The sequence below is a fragment of the Sus scrofa genome, chromosome 12 (genome assembly GCF_054392235.1).
Source record: "Sus scrofa isolate SSC_HxYL_T2T_F1_AM1 chromosome 12, Sscrofa_HxYL_maternal_Yorkshire_Landrace_v2.0, whole genome shotgun sequence".
NCBI classification, from domain to species: Eukaryota; Metazoa; Chordata; class Mammalia; order Artiodactyla; family Suidae; genus Sus; species Sus scrofa.
In genome coordinates this window covers 15,509,350-15,534,679 of record NC_139394.1, presented here as the reverse complement: position 1 = coordinate 15,534,679, position 25,330 = coordinate 15,509,350, and the positions used below count along the sequence as shown (strand labels likewise).

Here is a 25,330-nt window from a genome sequence, read left to right as displayed (position 1 = left end):
TCCCTGATTAGTTACCAGCATTTGCAAACTGAAATTTTAACTGCACCTGCCGAATATTCTCTTCTTCTGATTTGTCATTGGAGGGACCTGCTCACTGCCACATCAGCTTTTCAAGTCTGTGTGAGAACAGTTTTCCATCCTACTTCTTTAAAAACATAACTCTTGCCATCTTCTAACTATTGTTCCATCTTCCCTGCTCTCATCCATTTAAAATACTAAGCCTATGCGTTTGAGATTCCTGGTTAAAGGAGACATATGTTTTTTTCAGATGTGGACTTAGTAGAAAGTATATCGACAATTCCTCTTCCTGTTACTGAAATTGTGCTCAGAGGAGAAAAGAAGCACTCTTAGACTCTCCACTGTATCAAGGATCGTAAACAATGGACAGTTGCACAAAAAGAAGAATGTTTACTTCCGTTTCTCCCTGCTGTGTGTGCCCCTTATACTCACGCTAGCTATCTTTTATCTATGACTCTGTTATTCTATATTCAGGAGAAAAGAGCCTTTGTCACATGTCTTCTCTCATCTTTAAGACTATGACCTTGAATGGTTCTGACCCTCATATAAAAATGATTGCACGTGTACTCGAACTAATGAAAAAGAATGAAAACTGCCGCCAAAGCTCTGACTTTGGTTCTTTGAGTTTAAGGGTCCAGGAGTAGAGGTTGGCCAGAGATGGTTCCTAGCTGCCTCTAAGAAAGGCCTTACTCTGCACAGACCCATCTTTCTACATTCTTACCCATGCATAGACCAGTGAAAGGTTTGTAGATGAGGAAAGGTACCAAAAAAGAGGTAGGTCAAAAGCAGAGAAGACAGTCTGGGTAGGAAAAATGAACCCAAGTAAGTTTGATTAAGGGTGATTTTTCAATGCATTTTTTATTATAATTGTTTCCATATATTGTAAATGTGATTTTATTCATTATTTTTCTTTGAAAATTTCCTTCAAGGCAAAAGTAGCCAAAACCATCATTCTTGGAGGTAAAGTAGCAATTACATTAATCAAACACAGGCATGCTGCCATGCTTAGCACAGAGGGCTGGAGAGGACCAGACGACCTGTCCTCACTCTGTGCTCTCTGCCCCTAGCCCTGACAGCTGCTGCCGGAAGGGGCAAACTGGAGGTGTGTCGTCTGCTCTTGGAACAAGGGGCAGCAGTGGCCCAGCCAAACCGCCGAGGGGCAGTACCCCTGTTCAGCACTGTGCGCCAGGGCCACTGGCAGGTAAGCAGGGAAGCTGCTCGCAGTCCCCCAGGCAGGGGTGAGTTCTAGGTGGGAACTTCTGAAGCAGAGAGCAAAAAAAAAAAAAAAAAAAATCACAAATTTGGGTTACCCAGCAGTCATTGAGTTTGAGGAGCTGGGCCTCTGTTATTAATAGTCTGGTTAATTGAGAATATGTCACAAAGTTAACATTCAAAATCATCATGATGATCTGTATTGTATAGATGGTCTAGCCGCTTTGGGCCTGGTTGTGTAGTGACTTCCTTCTCACCCATCACAGCGTCCACAGGTTCTCTGGAAGGCTCACACCTCAACAGATCCCTGCTAGTCACTTACTTGCAGGTGCCTCAGACTTGCAAAAACAAAGTGTGGTGTATGTACATTCTAGTTACGTGATCTTCCCAGGTGTTTGGATTCTGGATAAATGCTTGTTTATACACTTAGGATGGAGGAGAAAGCATATGGCTTATAATCTTTGAAAATATTTGAGTAGAGAAAAAGTCCTAGGAGCCAAACAGCACTAAGCGCTGTCGGAGGTGCTTTATTCTGTTCCATCCTACGTATTCACTGCAGGCAGGTTTGCAACCCCCGGAGGTCAATAAAATGGCACTAACAAAGGGAGTGACTTGTGTTGGCATTTCCATTGTGGGATTGTTTGGTCTACATCTTGTCCATTGTTATCTTACATTCTTTTACTTCGTGGCGGAGTCAGTTTAGAGTTGAGTTCTCCTCCCTTGGCTGTTCCCAGGAGAGTCAGAGACCAAATCCCTTGGTCCTAGACTAGCAGGAACTAGAGGGGCTTCTCGCAGTAGGAAGTTGTGTTACAGGTGACGCTGCTCTGCGGAGTTCACACAGTGTGGGGGACGGCGTGCGAGTGCCTGCTCAGCAGCTCCTCCTGGCTGATGGGTCCCTGTTTCTCTGCACTTGCAGATTGTTGATCTTTTACTCACCCACGGAGCTGACGTCAACATGGCGGACAAGCAGGGCCGCACTCCCCTGATGATGGCGGCTTCCGAAGGCCATCTAGGAACTGTGGACTTCCTCCTTGCACAAGGTCAGTCCCAGGAGGCCAGAGCTCAGTGGTCCCTGCCCATGATAACCCAAGGAACTCATCATTTCCAGTGATGGATTCCAAGAGGTGTTAAGGATGGAGATCGTGGAGTTCCCGTCGTGGCGCAGTGGTTACCAAACCCGACTAGGAATCATGAGGTTGCAGGTTCGATCCCTGGCCTCGCTCAGTGGATTAAGGATCCAATGTTGCCATGAGCTCTGGTGTAGGTCACAGACATGGCTCGGATCCTGCATTGCTGTGGCTGTGGTGTAGGCCAGCAGCTATAGCTCCGATTTGACCCCTAACCGGAGAACTTCCATATGACCCTAAAAAGACAAAAGACAAAAAAAAAAAAAAGAATGGAGATCGTTAATCCAGTTGGTTAGAAAATGAAAGTCTGTCTTCCCTGTTCTCATAGACAGTGAAACTCTTATAATTCTGACATTCCCTATTTCTTTTTTTCTTTTTTTTTTTTTTAGGGCCGCACTCACAGCATATGGAGATTTCCAGGTTAGGGGTCGAATTGGAGCTACAGCTACCAGCCTACACCACAGCCACAGCAATGTGGGATCCCCGCCGAGTCTGCGACCTACACCACAGTTCTGGATCCCGCAACCCACTGAGTGAGGGCAGGGATCAAACCTGCATCCTCATGGACAGTAGTCGGATTCGTTTCTGCTGCACCACGATGGGAACTCCTGACATTCTGTTTCTTTATGGCTTAGGGGATTTTTGGTATCCTAATCAAATTTACATCATCTAAGCTCTTTAATTCAAATCAGTAATCTCCAAACTTTGGTTTTTTTAATGTTCATTCAATAAATGTTCATCTTCCAGGGATTGTATTTTGATTTTATTCAATTCTTTTGTTACCCTGAACAACTAATAGTTTTCTTGTGTCTGAAGGTGGCAAATGAAGGTTGAAATGATTGTTGACAGTGGGACCGTCTATGTGAGGAATCAGGATATTGTTATCCTCCTATTGTAATGAATACCTTTTGACAGTTACCAATATTCACATATCCCTGGCGAATGGGAAATAAGTTAAAGAAGACTGTGGTCACACTAGCAGAAGCATTCCAGTTCCTGTCATGGCTCAGCAGGTTACGGATCCAGCATTGCCATGGCTTCAGTGTAAGTCACAGATGTAGCGCAGATCTGGCATTGCTAAGGCTGTGGCTTTGGCCAGCAGCTGCAGCTCCAATTCGATCCCTAGCCTAGGAACTTCCATATACTGAAGGTGTGTGGAAAAAAAAAAAAAAAAAAAAGTATACCAGGCTCTTTTCAATTGCTAAGACCTCAGTCACTTGTGCAGAACAGTGGTGAGTGATGGTGGCCCTCTCTCGGAGAAAAAACTCGAGTCACTGATGACTCTGTAGTACCACCTAGTGGAGCTTGAGCATTTACATGAAGCAGAAGGTTATGTGGAAAGTTCCTGTTGTGGCACAGCAGTAATGAACCATACTCGCATCCATCAGGATTCAGGTTTGGTCCCTGGCCTTGCTCAGTGGGTTAGGGATCCGGCGTTGCTGTGAGCTGTGGTGTGGTTTGTAGACACAGCTCAGATCCTGCATTGCTATGTCTGTGGCGTAGACCAGCAGCTGCAGCTCCAATTCCACTCCAAGCCTAGTGTGGCCCTTAAAAAACAAACAAACAAAAAAAGACAAGGAGGAAGGTAGTGTGGCTGTGACAAGCCTTGACTCCATTCCAGTTATTCTCCCCTGTTGGTAAACTGGCTTGATCATCTATAATTAATATCCACCACCATATGCACATTGAGAAAACCAAGCTCCTAAAGAATCATGCCCAGGCCAGAGCAGCTGAAGGGCAGTTGAGATAGGAAGAAGACAAGGTATCGTCTAAGATTTCAAACTGCAGCTCAGTAGGAAACTTATTGGATCTTTTGCTCTCTCTCGTTCAAAGGTTTGTTTCCACAACTTCAGACTCACAAAACTGGGTCAGAATCAGAGAACTGTTCTCCCAGTGAGCAAAGAGATTCTTGCTTCCCCAGGACAAGCCATCAAAAAAACCTGGTTTCATGATCTCTGTCCTTACCTCTGCGAAGAGGGGGCTGGGGGAGCAAGGGGGCTGTGCCTAGATTCTCAGGATAAGACCTGGCAGGCGTACATGCCCCAGAACTGCGGAGTCTGCTAGAAAAGGCAAACCCCTTCAGCCACTGATAAGCTTGAGATAACTGCACAGTGTCTGTGGTGCCAGTACAAGCTCATCAGGTACAGATTCCAGAGATTTGGTCTCCTTATACTGCAGACATTCCAGCCTTCTGTTTTGTTTTTCCACACTTAAATCGGAGACTTTCACTAATTCAACAAATTCTACAAATGGTTATTTAGCCTACATTATTGCAAAACACTGTGCTAGGAACTGTGAGTGATTTTTCAAACTAATGTATTATAATCTTTGTCTTCAAAGGGTCTATAATCTGGCAAGGAAGGAACGAAACATAGATAAGAAACTACTTTAAAGGGCAGAGAATCCTAAGTGCTCTGATAAAGGTATTTGAGTTAGAACAGGACAGACTTTGAAATTTGAATAGGAAAAAAGTTCTCTGTTCAGGAAGAGGAAGTAATGTTAAAGAAAGGCCAGAGAGGAGGGAAAATGCACATCGGATTTGGGGAAGTAGGCTAGTGGTCCAGTGACATACACGAGGACCTTTGGGAAATAAAATTGGAAACGTTATGTCGAAAGAAATTGAAAAGGAACAGATTAAAAGAGTTTGGACTTCTCTCAAGGCAATAGGGAGCCTTTCAAGATTTTTAAAAAGGGAATCGACGCCAGAGTTATGCTTTAAAAAAAAAAATCACTCTGGCAGTAGCATGAAGAGTAGAGTTGATGAAGGGATTATAGTGGGGGATCAACAGGAAGCCATCATCATAGAGCAGATGAGAGGTGAGGCTTCATCCAGGTGCAGTAGCTGTGAGCATAGAACCGAAGGGCCAAGTGCGAAAAAAGATTTTGGATATAAAGGTTGATTACATGTAGGACACAAAAAGGCTAGATGAGTTAAAGAACACTCCAGAATTCTAAAATGGATGGTTGAAAGAACTGGGATTCCATTAACTCCCAGCAGAAGAAAAGAAAGAAGATTTCAAATTGGAATTTCGGAGTAAATCAAATATATGGATTTATTCATATGTATCTCCTTTTAATTTCCTAAATTCCAGCTTCCCTCTTCTTTGTAAAATCAGTTCCTCTGTAGCATACATCCAGAACCTTCTTATCCTGCTTTTTCCACCACCGGAGACGCTGTCCAGGGAATTTATAGATTGTGCATCTGAGAAAACGCCTTAGATTCTGTCCCATATTCAGCTTCTTTCCATGTCAGAGGCAGTGTTTTAGTTGCCAACTACACCACTGTGAAAAGATAACCCAGTACATAGATGGATCTCATCAGGGTTAGCCCTTCATCCTCTCTGACAGGATATGGAAATGATGGGCCACATAACTGCTGAGGAGCCCCAGAGCCTGGCTGTGGCAGGTTCTAAGCTTCATCTGACATCTGACTCTTGTGCAGCTGAGGAGGCAACCTGGAAAGGGTACTGTGTGTGCAGCAAATTGATCTCTAATTTAGTTAGTATGACATGCCAGCTGTGTGGAAAAAAATCGTCTTAGGTACTCTTCAAAACTAGCGAGGGAATGACGGCATCTTTGCCATCTAAGCACTTATCATCTAGGCTAAGAACCAAATGTTTATTGAATTTTAGACTAATTACAAACCAGTATGTCAAGTGTGCTGTTCCTTTCAGACGAAAATAGAAATGTTGAAGGGAAGAAGATGCAGAATATAAAATAGGCTAAGAGAGTGGGGATGGGTTGTGAAAGGCTGACTAGTTAATTACACTCTTAGTTCCTTTCTGGCCTGGGTTCAGGTTCTCCCCATGCGTCTGTTTCCCTCACATTCTAAGGGGGCGAGAACGTGGCCTGGTGCCCTGTCGTCAGGGATAAACGTGTTCCGAGATCCCTATTTTATGAGACTCTCTCAAGGAGATTACACTGCTATAAATTGAAGACTTGAGCTGAGTTCAGAAAATATTCACTGAGAATTTATTACATAAGTGGGATATATTTTTTAAAAAAGGGTTAATAACAGAATAAGGTGCCATATGTTAAGCAGATTCGAGGTGAAGTCACAGTGAACTGGGTAAAGCATCATGGAGTCGGAGGTTTGCCATCGTTCCTAGAGAACAGGTAGACATGAGACAAGTCATGGGGAAAAAAAGAGGTGTCCACACGCGGGTGCACCATCACTGGAAGTGAGGAGACAGGAATACTCGTGGGAGATTCTAGAGGCAGTGAGCACATCCGTTTTGGCCAAAGTAGAGGATTCTCACAGGGAAGTAATGAAACTCAAAGATAGAAAGCTTGGGACAGCAAAAAAGCCAACAACCCAGGAGTTCCTGTTGTGACGCAGCGGAATCTGACTGGGAACCATGAGGTTGTAGGTTCGATCCCTGGCCTCCCTCAGTGGGTTAAGGATCTGGCGTTGCCGTGAGCTGTGGTGTAGGTCGAAGATGCAGCTCAGATCCCACATTGCTATGGCTGTGGTGTAGGCTGGCAGCTATAGCTCCGATTGGACCCCTAGCCTGGGAACCTCCATATGCTGCAAGTGCGGCCCTAAAAACCAAAAAAAAAAAAAAAAAATCCAACAACCCAATTGAAAAATAGGCAAAAGACCTGAATAGACATTTCTCCAAAGAAGATATACAGATGGCCAACAAGCACATGAAAAAATGCTCAACATCACTGAGTATTAGAGAAATGCAAATCAAAACTACCATGAGATACCACCTCACACCAGTCAGAACGGCCATCATTAGTAAGTCCACAAATAACAAATGCTGGAGGGGGTCTGGAGAAAGGGGAACCCTCCTCACTGTTGCTGGGAATGTAAGCTGGTACAGCCACTATGGAGGTACCTTAGAAAACTATACGTAGAATTGCCATATATGACCCAGCAATCCCACTCTTGGGCATGTATCCAGACAAAACTTTCCTTGAAAAAGACACATGCACCGTCATGTTCATTGAAGCACTATTCACAATAGCCAAGACATGGAAACCAACCTACATGTCCATCAACAGATGATTGGATTAGGAAGATGTGGTATATATACACAATGGAATACTACTCAGCCATAAAAAAAAAAAACGAAATAATGCCATTTGCAGCAACATGACTGGAACTAGAGACTCTCATACTGAGTGAAGTTAAGTCAGAAAGAGAAAGACATACTATATGATATCACTCATATCTTGGAATCTAATACATGGCACTAATGAACCTTTCCACAGAAAAGAAAATCATGAACTTGGAGAACAGACTAGTGGTTGCCAGGGGGGAGGGTGATGAAGCGGGATGGATTGGGAACTTTGGGTTAATAGATGCAGACTCTTGCCTTTGGAATGGATAAGCAATGAGATCCTGCTGTATAGCACTGGGAACTATCCCTGGTCACTTATGATGGAGCATGATAATGTGAGAAAAAAGAATCTATACATGTGTAACTGCGTCACCATGCTGTACAGTAGAAAATTGACAGAACGCTGTAAACCAGCTATAATGAAACAAAATAAAAATAATTATATTAAAAAAAAAGTAAGCTTGGGGATAGAGTGTACAGAACCTAGGACACCCAGTAAAAGAGCTAGACTCTCTTCTATCGACAGCTTGTAGGATCAGGGTTTTTTTAACAGTTTTATCAAGGGTAACTTACATATCAGAAACAAAAGCTGTGCTTTGGCTGAATGTACACCTTAAATACCAGCTTTCCTTCCTGCTGTGCATTTCCATGTTTTTCATGTTTGCTCAGCCTGGTGTTCTGCTTGCTCTTGTAGGCGCCTCCATTGCTCTCATGGACAAAGAAGGATTGACGGCCCTCAGCTGGGCTTGTTTGAAGGGTCATCTCTCAGTCGTCCGTTCTCTGGTAGATAACGGAGCTGCCACAGACCATGCTGACAAGAATGGCCGCACCCCACTGGATCTGGCCGCTTTCTACGGTGATGCTGAGGTGGTGAGTGCCTTTAACCAAGCCTCAGGGTGGTCAGAAGAGGGAAGGTGCTCCATCCACAGTGTTATCTTCGGTTTGTGACTCCTGATATAAGGCCTCCAGATCTGTACTTGCGCCAGGACAGAAATATTCACAATACCATTCACAAAGACCAAGAATATAGATATGGCCTGGAATATGTGGCCGCCCAGCCTGGTTCAAACCCACAGCAGCCAGAGCCCTGAGTGGAGCCGTGCTGAGCCGCCATGACACCTGTGCTAAGGCTCTCTTGGTCTGTGTCCTAGGTCCAGTTCCTGGTGGATCACGGGGCCATGATCGAGCATGTCGACTACAGCGGAATGCGCCCTTTGGATAGGGCAGTGGGTTGCCGGAACACCTCTGTGGTTGTCACTCTTCTAAAGAAAGGAGCCAAGATAGGTAGGAGCAAGGAAGAAGGTGCTGGCCATCTGTGCCCAGGGGCCAGACTGGTCCAGTGGTCTGGCCGCCCTGGGTGTTTGGTGTGAATGTGTATAGTTTCCCCTCGGCCCCGGCCCAGTTATCGTCCAAGTGAACAGACTCTTGGCCCAGAGAAAACACCACCTGAGCCATGGTCTATACTACCCCAAATCACGGTTTCCTGCCATGCCCCTAGGAGCCTTAGCCAGGAGGCTGCTCTGACTATAAGCACGTCTCAGTGCTGCTGCCTCTGTAGCAGCCCCGCCCCGAGCATCCTGGATCCCTGCACTGCCGTGAGCCTCCGCTTTCCCTTGCTCTGTATGTGCTTCAGACTCTGAGTCCCTGCTGCTGCCGACCCATCCGCTCCCCCATCCCAGACCTGTAGACAAGGGTTGGCTGATATGCTGGCTTTTTTGCTGCCTGCCTTCTCACTGCTGCTTTTTCCTTCTTTTTTTTTTTTTTTTTTTTTTTTTTCACCTTCATCCATTTTTTTTTCCTCTCCTACAACTTTTTGTTTTCTCCTTTCTTTGAAGGTTGTCAGACGTTACCGAGTCGCCCACGAGGTATATTTCACCGCTGTCAGCATCAGGCGTGGTCTGATGGCTTGGTCAGCTTTGCCTTCTCCTCTTTGATTTAGCCTGCATGAGTTCCCTCCACCTCTAATCTTTTAATTTACTTCACCTTAAAAGAAGATTTTTTTTAATGACTGTTGTAGAGAATAACTTGAGCTTTGGATAACTAACCCTGAAAAGCATAGTTGGTCAATAATTCAGGCATCTGTAAACTAATCTGAGTTAACCTTTTCTTTTCCTTTGTGGGTAAAATAGTCCTCAGTCACGTTGGCTTGTTTCACACTGGAACGGTGACATTGGAACTGTGCTCCCGGTTCAGCGTGAACCCAGGAGTCCTTTTTTTGATACTTGCAAATAAGGGAGACTTTAGTCTTTCATAGGTTTCCCTTCTGCAAAGTACATATTTAAAAATTCAGAAACTACACAGCTGGGGGTTTTGAGGCCCAGATTCGGAAGTAAATTACCCTCTTTGGATTTTTAAAACCTTACGGTGACATTTAATGTCAACCCTTTCTCCCAATTTCTTTATTTAAAATAACCCCAGACCAAGCTCTTGCCTGCCCAAATACAACACGCAGGCTTTGCTGCCCTCCGATGGTGCACACTCATACAGTTCAGATATTCTTATTTTAAGGTGAATACAGATCCAACGCAGCTTCTTGGCAGTGGGAGTCCCTGAGACACTCCCAGCTCTAAACGATGAGGAAATTGTTGTGGAGCAAGTTGTTCTCTCAGCAGAAACCCCCCCAGGGTGTTTTTTTCACCCAGCTTCCTACCACCCTTACATTGTATGAGTTTTTTACCCATCATGCATCCTGTACACTACAGGTCCAGCCACGTGGGCGATGGCCACCTCCAAACCAGACATCATGATCATCCTGCTGAGCAAGCTGATGGAAGAGGGGGACATGTTCTACAAGGTGAGGGGAGGCAGGAACAGTGCTTCCGCAGAACCACCGCGCACCGTTCCTACACGTAGCGTCTGCCAGAGTCTTGACGCACCTCACCCTTGGGTCTAGAGGCGAAGGGGGAATGCCTGCCCATGGGGCTGGGCCCATAAGTTGGGGATTCCAGGTTTTTGCTTTCTCAACAAGAGAGCAAGAGTAGCTGACATGAGCCTGCAGGTGACCAGCCCAGAGACCTGGTTTTTACCTAATGGGCAGTTACATGGATTCTACATGGACTCTGTTCCTTGGAGCCTGGAAACCACACGTCAAGTAGAAGAAAAATGACGTGGCATAGATATTTCCAGGCTATGGTAAAGAGGCTTTGATCTTAGGTTTTCAGTTTCATATAGAGAGATTTAAAAGTCTGTAGTAACAATAGACTGGCATCCCTGAGTATGAAAAGGAAACAAACAGCAGTTCTAAGATTGACTTGAAGTCAGTCCCTGAATGACCATAAGAACGTATGGCGTCGTCCTGTAGTCGCAGTTCAAGCTGAGAGCCCCAGACCCTAAACACACAAACTCCCGTGGGCTGTGGGAAAGCCCTTAAGAACTTTCCATGTCAGCATTATTGTGTCACTGTGTGGAGATCGGCTGAACCTTTTTCTCCTAAAGATAAATACAGATCTGTCCCGGCTTTGGGCAGTGGGCATCACGGAGACACGCCCAGGCCCAGAGACCAGGCAGTGACTGTGAGGCACAGTAGTTCCGCTTTGTGAAGGGAGTGCACGGGGTTCCTGGGAGCAGAGCTGTACCCCCTGAGGACCCTTTGAGTGAGAGTCCTAATAACCTGGGACACTTTAAGTCTCTGGGAAACTTGACCTCTGACCCAACCGTGATTTCACATGACTCTAAAGAAGGACTCTCTGGGTCCTGTGTATGGGCTTGAGAGCGGTACTGCTGCCAAGAATCTAAACCCCGCTCCTAACATAACTTCTGGCATTCTAAGACATGGAGTCCTACGTCTAATGAGAATAGCAGAGCTACTCCTGATCCTACTCAGAATCCTGCCATGGAAGACTCCAAGTCTACCCTTGGTGAAAGGATCTAAGAGAAAAATCAGGTCCCTGGTTGGAACCAGTGATACGGCAGGATTGGAGTGGGTAGAGATGAGTTAGCAGAATGGGAGATGCCTCCTGCACCATTCTGGGTTCAGCCTGTAGATTTTCAGATGGAAAATGTAAGAAAAGTTCCAGGCCCCTGAACTAGAGACCTGCCTAGAAGCCAGAGACCAGGTCTAGGTGGATCATAGATTTATTACTTCATCTCGGAAAATCCCTCCTGCCTAATCAGATGGACTCACAAATTCTGAATGTCTCTTCTTTACCACCACCCTACCCCAGGTCTTTTCTAAAAACAAGGGAAGACTCATTGATATTATTTTATTCCATGAGATTAAGGAGGCAACAGCTAGACTGTTTTAGCTCCCACACCCTTTGTGAGGAAGAGAGTGGCCTCTTGTAGAGGACTGGCAAGAGTCCACTCTTCCAAAAAGAGTTTTCCGAAGAAGCCCAGCCTAAAGAAGTAGTAATCCCTTTGGAGTGGTTGGGACAAGGAAATGATATGCGTCCCAGGGAGATCAGGTCAAGAACAAGCTCCTTTGAAACAAACCAGGTCAATCCCTCGGGAATCCAGTTGGGAAGCTGGGGCCCCAGGCCTGTCATTCACCAAGGCTTTGTTTCTCCGGCTTGTGTCTTGGGAAGCCGCTTGGCCGCGCCTTTCCCGCCCGAAGACAGGACCCTTCTGCTGTGACCCTCAGGGCTGGCGTCTGGGGGGGGCTACCCCTTAGTGGTAACTGGCAGGGAGCAAGGGCAGGGGAACAGACTTCCTCCGCTGCTCAGCAGACCAACTGTGTAAAATTTGCCATCTCTCCCATTAGAAAGGTAAAGTAAAGGAAGCCGCCCAGCGCTACCAGTACGCTCTGAAGAAATTCCCTAGAGAAGGGTTTGGCGAGGACTTGAAAACCTTCCGGGAATTAAAGGTGTCTCTCCTCCTCAACCTCTCTCGATGTCGCAGGAAAATGAACGTAAGTCCCTTGCATCCCAGCTCCTGCCTGCACTCCTGGCAGCTGACGGTCCCTGTCATGCACTGGCTTTTACCAGGCCCCTGAAATCCTTGTCTGCCCCATTTGGAACTTGGTTGTCCTTCACAGAGCACTGACATTTGCAATTTGAAAGAAAACAAGTCTAAGTACGATCTGTATCTCAGACTATCAAAAAGTTAATCCTGCAGGCACGCTGTAGCTTTCTGAATGTTCGTAATTGCCACTGAAAGTGATTGGAAACCCCTCAACCTGCTCCCAGCCCCCAAGTCAGTTTTCTGGTCTTTGGGAAAATGGGAGAGCAGTGGTCACTAGAATTTCAGTTGCAATTAGATACAGATTTTAGTCATTCCCTTCCTTTCTGGGAGACCCCCTAGTCATCCAAGGAAGGGCTGGAAAGAGGGCTCAGGACCATGGACTTCAAGGTTTAATTTCTGAGGCTAATCTTAAACTTTTCACATTGTTCCTCATCTTTTTATTCTAACGTGCCATGTCTCTTCTTGTCGCAGAGAGAGTCTTGGAACCCTCCCCGGTCCTTTATTATCCACCAGATAGTCCTTGGTCCTTCCTGCCTACCTTGCAGATACAGTCTCTGCTGCCCTCAGCCACCGCTCTCTTGACATGCAGATACTCCTGGGCCAGGAACCCTCACTCAGATCCTGGGAATAGCCGGGATCATGTCAGGAACCTCTGACATCCACCAGCCTGTCCATGGTTCCTCAGGAGTTAAAAATAACCTAAGCCAAACAGGAACATCTGAATAAAGGGATAAAGAACTCAGGTGCACAGAGGTGACCTTTCGGCCTCAGTAGCAAGAGATCTGCTCTCGGTTCTAGCAAAATGACCTTCATGTCATCCATCTAAAACCCGACAATGAAAAGAGCCCTGATAAATAGACTTGGGTGTCTCAGAGGGCACAGTGAGGCCCTGCGAGTTTCCCGGGTGCTGAGGAGAGTGGGGACGTGGGAGAGGTTCTCGGGGACAGCAGCGAGGTTCTTCATGTGACACAGAAGGAGCAGCCACAGGGGTCTCCTGCCATGCCAGCTAGTGAGAATGAGATAAAGCTCTGAAGCTGCTGCCAATCTACTGGCTTCCTTTTTGCCGAACAAATAATCTGCTTCTCAAAAATACTCTCTCTTCCCAGAAATTAAGATTGTCCCAAAAGAAAAACTTCTAGGGTAAGGTTGAGAACAGGAGAGCTGGAAGATGGTCCTATAAGATGGAATACTTTCTCTCTAGCTCAACATTTGATCAGAAACAGTTCATCACATCCAGGACCTCAAGTGTATCATCTTCAGTAGAAAATTGCCCATTAATTTTTTTTTTTTTTTCATTTTTACCTCCACGTCAGTGCCTTCGTTCAGCCTTAGAAATCACAAGTTTAACTAGAGGTTACTCTGTAGAGCTATGACCTTGACGTTAAAAGAAGAGACAGCCTTCCCCATTCGCTTAGTATGTAAGGGTGTCTTGAAAACCATGGCTTTGTTCCCGTGGTTTCTGTTCCCAGGGCTTCTCAGAACAAGGACAGATGGGGCCATGTTCCTCCCGGGAGCCTCAGTGATCCACACAAGGCAACACAGAGGTCCCTCATGGTTCAGTAGGTTAAAGATCCAGTGTTATCACTGCGATAGCTCTGGTTACAGCTGTGGCGTGGGTTCAGTCCCTGGCCCAGGAACTTCTGCATGCTGAGGGCACGGCCAAAAAAAAAGAAAGAGATAAGGTGACACCACAGGCCCCAGTCACAGCTAGGGTTCTCTCTGGTTTTATTTATTATTGTTTTAAATACAGTCTTCTGAATTTTTTTTTTTTATCTTTTTAGGGCCACACCCGCTGCCTGTGGAGGTTCCCAGGCTGGGGGTCTAATCAGAGCTGTAGCCACTGGCCTACACCACAGCAGTGTTAGATCTGAATCGTGTCTGCAACCTATACATAGCTCACTGGCAACGCCAGATCCTTAACCCACTGAGCAAGGCCAGGGATCGAACCTGCATCCTCATGGATGCTAGTCAGATTCATTTCTGCTGAGCCACGTCGGGAACTCCTAAACTCACTTACCTATTGATTGATGTTTGATGTACTAGAGGCTACTGTGCGGTGCTATGGCTTTGACATTAAAAGAGGAGAAAACCTGCCCCTTTCGCTTCCCTGTTAAATTTTTTTTTTGGCTGCACCTGGGGCATGTGGAAGTTCCAGGCCAGGGATGGAACCTGTGCCATAGCAGTGATAATGCCAGATCTTTACCTGCTGAGCCACCGGGAAACTTCCTATTATTTTTTTTTTTTTAATTGTGTTTCCTAAGTAAGGAACAAGTTAAGAGATGGCGCAGGCCGGAGAAGCCTCTATGAAATGGAAAGGAAACTACCATTCATTGAGCATCTCCTACATGCCATGTGTATGGGGCTTTCAAATACCTTATTGATCTTTCTTTTTTTTTTTTTTTTTTGCTTTTTAGGGCAGCACCCATGGCCTATGGAAGTTTCCAGGCTAGGGGTCTAATTGGAACTGCAGCCGCTGTCCTACGGCACAGCCACAGCAATGAGGGATCCGAGCCGCATCTTCAACCTATGCCAGATCTTTAACCCACTGAGTGAGGCCAGGGATCGAACCCACGTCTTCATGGATACTAGCCGGGTTCATTACCCATGAGCCACAACAGGAACTCCCTCAAATGCTGTTTTGCTCTTAATCCTACCTGCAAGGTGGGCACATAGCCAAGAACACATAGCACGCTCCAGGGGGTTACAAAGCAGAGCAGAGAACTGAACCCATGTCTGTCTCATGTCCCTGCTCTACCCAGTCCCCATAGCCAGTCACTTCTTTTTCACACAGACCCCATCTTCCTGGATTTCTCTCATCCCTTCAAAGCCAAGGAGTAGTGGGTGTTGCGGCAGGAAGAGGGGAGCAGCATGAGGGACCCTGTGTGGCATCGACATGCAGGCTGCCTCATACATGCTTGTTCAACGAGAGTTCAGGTTTCCAACTTCAGGAGCTTCATTGGGTTGACCTTTGGCTTCTGGGCTTGAATGATCTTGGTTAGGAAGGCAGAAAGAGGGCAAATTAGACATATTGTCATACTTCTGGGCAGATAAATTCCCATGAGCCATTACAGGGCCACACAGGGCAAAAGGCAGAAGGAACTTTCAGTCTCAGCCTCGTGGCTAGAGCCGTGCCAGCCATGTCGAGATTCCCAGGTGTTCCGTCCATAAATGTCAACGAAATGTACCTGTAATCTGTTTTATTCCCAAGCTGTCTATTTTCCATATCTCTTCAATGACTCATTTGCACACCTATTGTAATGACAGGATTTTGGAATGGCGGAGGAATTTGCTACTAAGGCCCTGGAGCTGAAACCGAAATCTTATGAAGCTTACTATGCAAGAGCAAGGGCAAAACGCAGCAGCAGGTGAGGAGAGAGAGAGAGAGGGTGAGAAGCAAGAGGTCTCTTTTCTGAAAATCTGGCCAAGCAGTGTAGGCCCTCCTGGGGCCTGTGTACCCAACTGTCTGTCCCTGAGGACTTTCAGGGCCAGGCTTTGGGGATGGCTTCCATAGCACAGTATGTCATGCAGGTCTTCAGGGCTCTGGAGATCTAGAGCATTTTGCTTTGGGAGAAAAATGTCTTTGCATTGTTGGAGAATGGCACCTTCTTCCAGGAAGTCTCTGCCGTATCTGAGTCACTTTTAACTCCCAAAGCAGGCAGCCTAAAGATACCCCAGTGACTTAAGAAGAGGTCGCTTAAGCAAAATATCCTCCCACACCTCTTAGGGGGAAAAGTAAGATGGGTCACATACGGCAGGCTCCTCTTTCTTTTCTTATTGGCATTTGGGGAATCCCTGGATCGTTTCGTCTTCCTTCTGGGGCTCTCCTCAAGTCTGGTGGCATCAAAACTCACCTCACCTACCCGCCCCTCCAGCACCACACCACACGCGCTTGGAGACAGGAGGTCCTGCTGCCAGGATTGCAAGGGCCCAGTGCCCCCATCTGCTAGAGTTTGGCCAGTGGGCAGGAAAATCCCCAGAAAGACCTAGAAACTGCCATCAGTGATCTTTAGATAACTTGTCATTGTCCTTGATGCCTCCTGCCCAGGGCCCGGCCCTTCTCCCAAACTGTCTGTGAAAGAACTGCTTCCAGTTCACTGCTGTGGCCAGATAGGGATGTGGTCCTGAAAAGCAAAGCCAGGTTAAAGGCCAGGGGTGATGGTGGCGGTGATCTTGGTCTTCACTAGCTGGGGTACCAGATTTCTGATAGATGCTTGACCATCCAATTCTCTCTCCCCTTGGTTTATTTCTTCCCCACCAGGCCAGCTGCCCCCTTCCTGGGCAGTGTTAATAGAGAGGATGGGAATGTCTCTGAGAGTTCGTGTCCTTATTTGTACATTAGAATCTGAGTATCCTAGTCAGCAAGCCTCGTTCCTGCCCAGCTTCCGTGTAGCAGAACAGAGGAGGAGCAGCAGCGCCATGGGGCAAGGGGTAGAAAGAGCCGAGGACAGGGTCCTTGCCTAGGATGGAACAGGCCTGAAAACTGAAGCCAAAATATAAAGAAAAAATTCTGCTGGATCAGCAAGATTTTTAAATATTGTAGTTACTGTTTTGTTCCTAAGCTAATTGACAGTGACCCTGTAAATGACAACCCCACCCAACAGTCACACTACCTGGTGTGCATTTGGACACTAAGAGAAACTTCTTGAAGGGCCTGGCTGGCCTGACTAAATGGGGACATTTCTTTAATCCCAGGGAGGCCAGAAGGAAGATGGAGGCTGAACGGCCTAGGGAATCATTCTGGATTCTTCTGGAATGACAGCCTCCCTATTTCCTTCCTTACAAATCAAAGGAAACCAAAGCCCCACACACACACCCCCAGATGCTAAGAGTTCTCTGACATAGTGACCGTGTTCTCAGCTCTTGGTGATTCCTGTGGATTCAGAATAACTCCAGTTCCTATGTTTACATTTTGTCAAGCAGACAGTTTGCAGCAGCCTTAGAGGACCTGAACGAGGCCATCAAGCTCTGTCCAAACAACCGTGAGATTCAGAGACTTCTGCTGAGAGTGGAGGAAGAGTGTAGACAGATGCAGCAGCAGCCGCCACAGCAGCCTCAGCAGCAGTTACCGGAAGAGACAGAGCCCGAGCCCCAGCATGAAGATATCTACTCGGTGCAAGACATATTCGAGGAGGAGTACCTGGAACAGGATGTTGAGAATGTTTCCATTGGCCTCCAGACGGAGGCTCGGCCCAGCCAGGGGCTCCCTATCATCCAGAGCCCGCCCTCCTCTCCAGCCCACCGTGACTCCGCCTACATCTCTAGCTCACCTCTGGGCTCTCATCAGGTTTTTGACTTCCGGTCCAGTAGTTCTGTGGGTTCTCCCACCAGGCAGAGCTTTCAGTCCACCTCACCTGCTCTTTCCCCGACTCACCAGAACTCGCATTACAGGCCCAGCCCACCGCACACTTCCCCCGCTCATCAGGGCGGATCTTACCGCTTTAGCCCCCCTCCCGTGGGAGGGCAGGGCAAGGAGTACCCAAGTCCTCCCCCTTCCCCCCTCCGCAGAGGCCCCCAGTATCGGGCCAGCCCTCCCGCTGAAAGCATGAGTGTCTATAGGTCCCAGTCAGGCTCCCCTGTGCGCTATCAGCAAGAAGCGAGTGTTGGTCAGCTTCCTGGCAGACCCAAATCTCCTCTGTCCAAAATGGCCCAGCGGCCCTACCAGATGCCCCAGCTTCCTGTGGCCGTTCCCCAGCAAGGGCTCAGGCTCCAGCCAGCCAAAGCCCAGATCGTGAGAAGCAACCAGCCCAGCTCCGCTGTTCATTCGAGTACCGTCATCTCCACAGGGGCCTATGGCCAAGTGGCCCATTCGATGGCTAGTAAATACCAGTCCTCACAGGGAGACATAGGAGTCAGTCAGAGCCGGCTGGTTTACCAGGGGTCCATCGGGGGGATTGTAGGGGATGGGCGACCCGTGCAGCATGTCCAGGCCAGCCTGAGTGCGGGTGCCATCTGTCAGCACGGAGGGTTGGCCAAAGAAGACCTTCCTCAGCGGCCTTCCTCAGCCTATCGAGGCGGCATGCGATACAGCCAGACGCCGCAGATCGGGCGTAGCCAGTCTGCATCCTATTACCCGGTCTGTCACTCAAAACTAGATCTGGAGCGTTCCTCCAGCCAGCTAGGTTCCCCTGATGTGTCGCATCTAATCAGAAGACCTATCAGTGTCAACCCTAGTGAAATCAAGCCCCACCCGCCAACTCCCAGGCCGCTGCTGCACTCCCAAAGCGTAGGCCTTCGTTTCTCTCCGTCTAGCAATAGTATCTCATCCGCCGCCAACCTGACTCCTACCTTCCGGCCATCTTCCTCCATTCAGCAGATGGAGATCCCGCTGAAACCGGCCTACGATCGGTCATGTGATGAGCTGTCGCCCGTGTCTCCCACTCAGGGAGGTTACCCTAGTGAGCCCACCCGATCCAGGACCACACCATTCATGGGGATCATAGATAAAACAGCCCGGACTCAGCAGTACCCCCACCTTCACCAGCAGAATCGGACCTGGGCAGTGTCCTCAGTGGACACCGTTCTCAGTCCCACGTCGCCAGGCAACCTGCCTCAGCCCGAGTCCTTCAGCCCGCCGTCATCCATCAGCAACATTGCCTTTTATAACAAGACCAACAATGCACAGAATGGCCATTTGCTGGAGGACGAATATTACAGCCCCCACGGGATGCTGGCTAACGGGTCCCGCGGAGACCTCTTGGAGAGAGTCAGCCAGGGCTCCTCGTACCCCGACGTGAAGGTGGCGCGGACCCTCCCCGTGGCTCAGGCATACCAGGACAACCTGTACAGGCAGCTGTCCCGGGACTCTCGACAAGGGCAGACCTCCCCTATCAAACCAAAGAGACCATTTGTGGAGTCTAATGTTTAAAAGACCGTTGGTTGGAGCGAGACCCATATGTTTTCACTGCACATTTTCAGGCTTGGTTTCCACATCTGAGGTAGTTCTCTGGCTTAATTTCTCATGTAGTTTCTGCGTGGTGTTCAGAGGTGGCAGCCCACGTGCTGAAACCCTTTGCATGCAGCCGACTGGGAAGCTGGCCTCCGGTGAGCCAGGACTTCGGTTTCTCTTGTCTGTGCCCCAGCCACACGCTCTCTCTCCCTCTCTTGCGATGCCATCGAGGAGATAGTCGTGCCGTGTGCGTTCACCCAGGGAGATCAGACACACTGGTCAGCTTTTTCCAGGAGACAATCGCTTTCACTGATGTTCTTGTTGTGTAACTGTCTTTCTCCTTTTTTACAAAAATAAGATGTTCTTGGTCGTTTTCCTCTAGGAACTTTAGAAAGAGTGCGATGCCCCCTTTGCCTTTGCCTTCGTATCCAGCGTGACCCAGATAGCAGCAGCCCCAGTGTGTTCGTGTGCCATGGTCTCCTCCCCTGGACCGCCAGCTCCCTGCAGCCATCAGTCTAGAATGTTCATGTAGATTATCGCTGGTCTTCCTATGGGGGTGAAGGATCAAGGGGAAAGAGAAGTAAGAAAACACCAACACAATTTTTTTGAAATGTCACCACAGTGATTTCCCAAGAGGCATTTTAGGAACATTTGGAAAACAACCAGCCCTTTAAATATTTCAGTCAGCCAAGGAAATTGGATGAGAATCATAGATACTTTTAAATAATTCACTGAGTTATTGGGTTTTTAGCCAAACTGACCGTGAAAAGCTACCAATTTTCCATGGGTGGGGGAGAGAATAAATATCTAGACAGAAAAAGAAAGACTGTTCTGGATTCTCAGTGAAAGGCTATAGAAAATCTTTGGAGAAATCTACTTTTTAGGTCCTTACAGGTCACTGAGCATCATATTCCACAAAAAGCATACTCTTCCTGGAGAGTGACTGGTGCAGTAATCCTGTTAGCTGGATCTTTGCCTAGAGCCAGGTTTGTCCTACTGGCCCTCTTTTTTTTTTTTTTTTTAAACCCAGATGGTATACTGAAAAATTGGTTCTCTGAGAAGGAAACTGAATTTTCTGGGGACGGTAGGACTTATTCCCAGAGCTTGCACCCAGGGCCATTGCGTTCCATCCCGGATGCTGTCTAACTCCATTTCAGGATCTTTAGTTTCATTATCTATTATTACAGGATTGTTTCTTTTCTTTTACGAGGGAGGCGTGTTTGGAGAGTGATGTTTAAAAAGTAGACACAGCAAAAGGTTTCAGGGTGCAGAAAGACCCTTTTCAGCCCCGGGTGGGGACACATGAGAGAAACAGCAAGGCTTCTGACCCAGTCACCCGCCACACATCTTCTGTGTCTTGTGGTCATTTGCTAACAAGTCCTTTGATGCCTGAGGCCTGCAGAAGATGGACAGCAAGAACGTTGAAAGCAAAGCCTTAGCACAGGCCTGGTGACTACACATCAGCTCTTAAAATTAACAAACTAAGCAATTAAAACTAAAGAGAGTCCATTCTCTGTTCCAGGAATCGTTCTGCTCTTGTTAGTAAAGGGCTACAGGAAGGGCAGTTTCCTGAATAAAAATCCAGATGTGACCAGACCCGTCTGTAATAGTAAGTGTCCTCTGAAAGAATCACTAAGATATGGAGAGCATGACACTGGAATCAGAAACACTTCTTTACGAGCTTAGGTTCTGCCCAGTAGATGAACCCCTCCACCCCCAAGCCTGAGACAGGACGAGAGGTGTAGCTCTGTGCTGGAAGTGAGCAGCGGAGCTGACCAGACTCTGTCCACTCTCCCTGATGCTTAAGGACTATCTCCCGTTCAGCTAGACCAGAGTGGACATCAGTGTCTCTTCTTTCTCTTTCATCCAGAAGACGAAATGTACAGCTCTAGCATCAGCCTAGGAGCCCAGCAGCCTCTCGGCTTTTTTTGTTCACATCTCAGCCTTGTTGGGCTCTGTGCCTCTTACCCTTTTTAACCACCTCTCACTGAGGAGCTGCTACTACATTTTGAAAATGTCCCAGGGTCTGTTGGAAAAGTGCCCCTGTGGTTTTTTGTTTTGTTCTTTTCTTTTCTTTTGGAACACCACACATACCACCTGCACTCACCTGAGTGGGGGAGCAGGTTCTGTGGTTTTACAAATGGGCCACTGATGCCACTTCTCCCTGGCACGTGTCTTAGGATTTTCTAGGACAGACAGATTTAGGGTCCAGGCCTTATAAGGCAAAATGCCTAAACCGTTCACAGTCAAAATGCAATTCTTTTTTAGCCATTGTTAGGGGGAGTGGATGTCACTCCTGGGCACCAGTTGTTTTTGACTAAGAAATGCCAACTGGACCTCATGGGAACAGAAGACAAAGTCTTTCCCTGTAAGCAGACTGCCCATGCCCTGTGTTGCTACTTCACTGCCATGGGATGATCTTAGTACTGTATCTTAGAGATGCCCTCTCCCCCAGCACCACTTGCTGAATCAATGCCTGGCTTCAGGTGGGGGGAAATTTTTCAGATGAAACTGGTAAGTTCCACTCCCCCGATTCACATATCCCTGAAATGGAGACAGTGGTGACAAACTTGAGCTTTCAGGTTTCTCACCAAATTGTGTGTTCTGTTCACCCAGCATTCTTGCACTAATGGGTTTCCATTACATCCTGTCTATACATGGGTGCACTTTATTGTTTGAATTTGTAACTCTGATAAATACTGGATATTTAAGTGTGAGTAATGTCTTCATTAGAAAATAGCAAAAAACCGCCCTTGTCTTTTAGTGTATTTTTCAAGGAAAAAAAGGAAAGCAAGCGAGCAGTGGATCACAGCATTTATAGCACAAGAAATAACTTGTATATAAGCATCAAAAAGATTAAGAGTTTTTAAATACAAAAAAAAAATATTTGCAGTGATTTTAAAGTGCTTTTCCAGCAATTTTCTTAGGGACTCCTGAGACATGGTTACTTTATTTACTGGATCAGTAAGGCACACAATTAACGATTAAAAATTAATGTTTATTTACAAAGTAAAGGGAAAACCTGTGTAACATGAGAATTTGGCATGGACAAAATGGAGACCATTTTGTATCTGCTGTTATATCTTGTCCGGGTTGCAGACGTGCTCTGTTGAAGTCCCAAGTTAATAGAGCACAGACCCTTCTTGTTCCTCTCCCATGTGCCCCTCTTTCTAGATATGTTTAACTTAAACTTGAAGGCTCAGGAAAATTCCACTAATTAGAATCATGTACAGTACCCCCAGGTTGTTGTCCAGAGATACAAGTTTGCTAATTTAGTTAATCCTGGATTATTAAAACACTTTTCCTAAATTATTGTAAACACAACAGCTTAAAGAAAGGTTTTCTCGGTCCTTATATTGTATAGAAGTTTATGAACCCCCATCTCTAAATGTTGGTATTTTTATATTGCAGAGATGTACCCAATAGAAAAATGAATCAGTATCTAATTTAATATCCGTAAGTATTTTCCTTAGATTTTAGTCATAGACAGTGGGTTATGTGGACGTCACCTTGTTTCACCATACTTCACCACTAGGTGTCACTGTGGCTCTGCACCAGGCTTGGTCTGGTAGCAAAGAATGGCAGCATCTCTGGAGGAGCTGCTTCCAGGCCAGCAGGCAGGCCCACAGGCTCAGAGGGTTTGGGAAGGAAGGGAACAAAGGCCTGGAAAGTGGTCTTCACACATCTGTGCCAGCTGTGGTGAGATAAGCTCTTTGAACACTACCTGTTTTGGACCTTCAGCCAGGCATAGGCTGGGAAAGGTTGACCAGAATCCCTTGCTCTGGTGGATGGATGGGTATGTTGACACCCATTTCTTCTCCATGAGCACCCCTCTCAGTTCCTCTTAGCCTCCAAATTTTATAACTCCAGAGGTGTCACAGTTGGATGGATTGATTCAAAGATAGTTATTTTTCTACTGCAGAAATGCCTTGGACAAAACCAGTTGCTTATCGAATCTTTGCCACAGAATGAAACAGGCTCCCCCAGGGGGCAGGATGTGCCCACCCCATCCCCACCTCTGCCTGCCTGTCTGTCCCTGGGCTGCCCACTTCTCAAAAAGCTACCCTGCAGAGGCCGCCTGCTTCTGCTCCCACACCAGGCCTGTGCTGCCCAGTTGCGTGTGCACTGGGAGGCATGGCTTTTTCTCCTTCTCCTCAAGGAATTCCAGACCGACCATCTACCATGACTAACAGCAACGAACAAAGGGCTTAGGGGTAGGAGCTACCTACAAAGACGTGTCATGGAAACCTTCACCATGCAATGCCTTGAACTCAGCTCTGACTGCTCCCAAGAAAAGGTGGCTGGCTGGGGGGCCTGGACACAAGCACAACGGGGCTGGTGGAGCCACTGTGCAGAGCTACTTGAATAATCACTGGGTCTTCATCAACTTTTATAACACAGACCACTCAAGGGCTGAAGTGTTGATAACCTGCATTTCGGTGTCCAATGCCTCACAGCAGCTGAACCACCCTGAGATGCTTGTGGCCAGGTAGTGGCCACAGTCAGAGCTTTGAAAGTCAGTACCAAATGAACGTGTAATTGGACACCAAAAATCAAGTGTTACTTTCATGTTTCCTCACCCACATCATCTCGTTTCTTCCCGCTGACTCTGTGATATCTCCACTAAGCTGACCCGTCAGGTTTTAGCCGGATGCGTACAGACGCAGGCCAGCATCACTCTCGTTTTTTTCACACCTACTCTGTGGAAAGGAAGGAGCCTCACTGCTGTGTTGTCGTTGTAGCACTTACTGGCTGGATTTTGCTTTTGCCTCATCACTAACCAGAATATCTGGTCAGGGGGACTCGACTCAATCCCACTGGTCCCCAGGACCAGACAGAGAGAGTTAATTCTGGAAAATTCAGTACTTGAATGTACCTGCCTTATTGTGAACCAACTTACTGCGGGGAAAGTTAGAAATGCTGGCTCCAGATCTCTTCTTCATTCACAGGTTATTTTGGAAAGCCTGTACATGACACTTCTTTTTGAGGTTTGTTTTTATTTCTGAAATGTTTTTTTCTTCTTTGGCTGATTCCTGCTGAGTGGGGCCGGTTCCTCGTCAGGCTCAGGGCAGGTGCCATTCTCAGGCATGGCCTCCTTCCATCCAGCATAGCATCTTCATCTCTGTTCTGTCTCCTCCAAATCCAAGATGATTTTAATTAGTACAGACCTGTACAGTCGACAATTAAAGAGTGCTTTGTACTATTATGATTTTGATTCTTCTTCCTCTTTGCTGTCCTTTGAAGACACTTGCTGGAAAAAGCTTTAATGCACTTAGTTTTCCTGTAGGTTTTCTATAACTCAGATGTAAAGGACTTTCTCTGTACAGTATATTATCCAATGCATGTTTGTTCTCTATCCTGATATATTGAACACCACACAGTTGTGAACTCGTGCAGTGGGGATGTCCCACACCCAGCAGAGGCATCTAGCCCCCTGTGTATAAGGAAAGACATTTTCCTTTGCTGTACTTGCTTGAGCAGTTTTATTGTCTGTACATGTGAGCTGTGTGAGATAGATGTGAAAAGTTACATGAATGCAATTTCCTGCCCATGTATACAGATCGCCATCTGTACAATGAACTGTATGTATGAAAGCAAATGTACTTATTTATAAATGGGTAACACTTGGAAAAACATGGCGTTGTGCTGCCTTCTCCTTTCATTACTATACCTCTGCCAGGAGCTGACTCAGGCTCACCGTCCCCGAGGCCTGCAGTGCTGAGGCGGCCTCCCCCCAAGGACGCCTGGCAAAGGCCAGATTCCTCACGATGTGGTTGGTCTCCTTTGGGACATTCAGAGTCATCCCTTCTGGCTCTCATTCACTCAGAAGTTACTAAGCACCTCTCTTGGGAGTTGGACACTGGTAGGTGCTCGAGAGAACCATGGACAAGACAGTTCTGAGGGCCCATCGGCCAGGGCTCACTGCCTTCATTGAGAAAGGGAGGCATTTTCTTCGGTGGAAGAGTTTTTCCCCAGCCTTACCAAGGGAGCCCTGAGTTCCACTCGTTTCATTTTAACAGCCGAGGCTTCAGCCCAATCCAACTGCGGTGCCAAAATCCAAGGCTGAAGTGGGCTGCTGGTCAGAGCTATTAAGTTTAGAGAGACTGCATTGCCTGGTG

General features: G+C 47.1%; 1 protein-coding gene across 30 annotated transcripts in view; it reads left to right on the top strand.

Moving 5' to 3' along the window:
• Positions 1–24,847, top strand: part of TANC2 (tetratricopeptide repeat, ankyrin repeat and coiled-coil containing 2) — a 365,101-nt gene extending 340,254 nt beyond the window's left edge. For 12 of the 30 annotated variants that reach the window (XM_021068130.2, XM_021068127.2, XM_021068126.2 and 9 more), the window contains 9 exons: positions 1,086–1,219; positions 2,147–2,270; positions 8,121–8,296; positions 8,578–8,710; positions 9,262–9,291; positions 10,129–10,220; positions 12,126–12,272; positions 15,590–15,690; positions 17,243–24,847. In XM_021068130.2, the coding sequence (XP_020923789.2) occupies positions 1,086–1,219; positions 2,147–2,270; positions 8,121–8,296; positions 8,578–8,710; positions 9,262–9,291; positions 10,129–10,220; positions 12,126–12,272; positions 15,590–15,690; positions 17,243–19,190 (2,885 nt within the window). In that variant the 3' untranslated portion in view covers positions 19,191–24,847. The remainder of the gene's footprint in view (positions 1–1,085; positions 1,220–2,146; positions 2,271–8,120; positions 8,297–8,577; positions 8,711–9,261; positions 9,292–10,128; positions 10,221–12,125; positions 12,273–15,589; positions 15,691–17,242) is intronic. The other 18 variants (XM_021068131.2, XM_084984070.1, XM_021068124.2 and 15 more) reach the window with 5 other exon arrangements.
• The last annotated feature ends 483 nt before the right edge of the window (positions 24,848–25,330 follow it).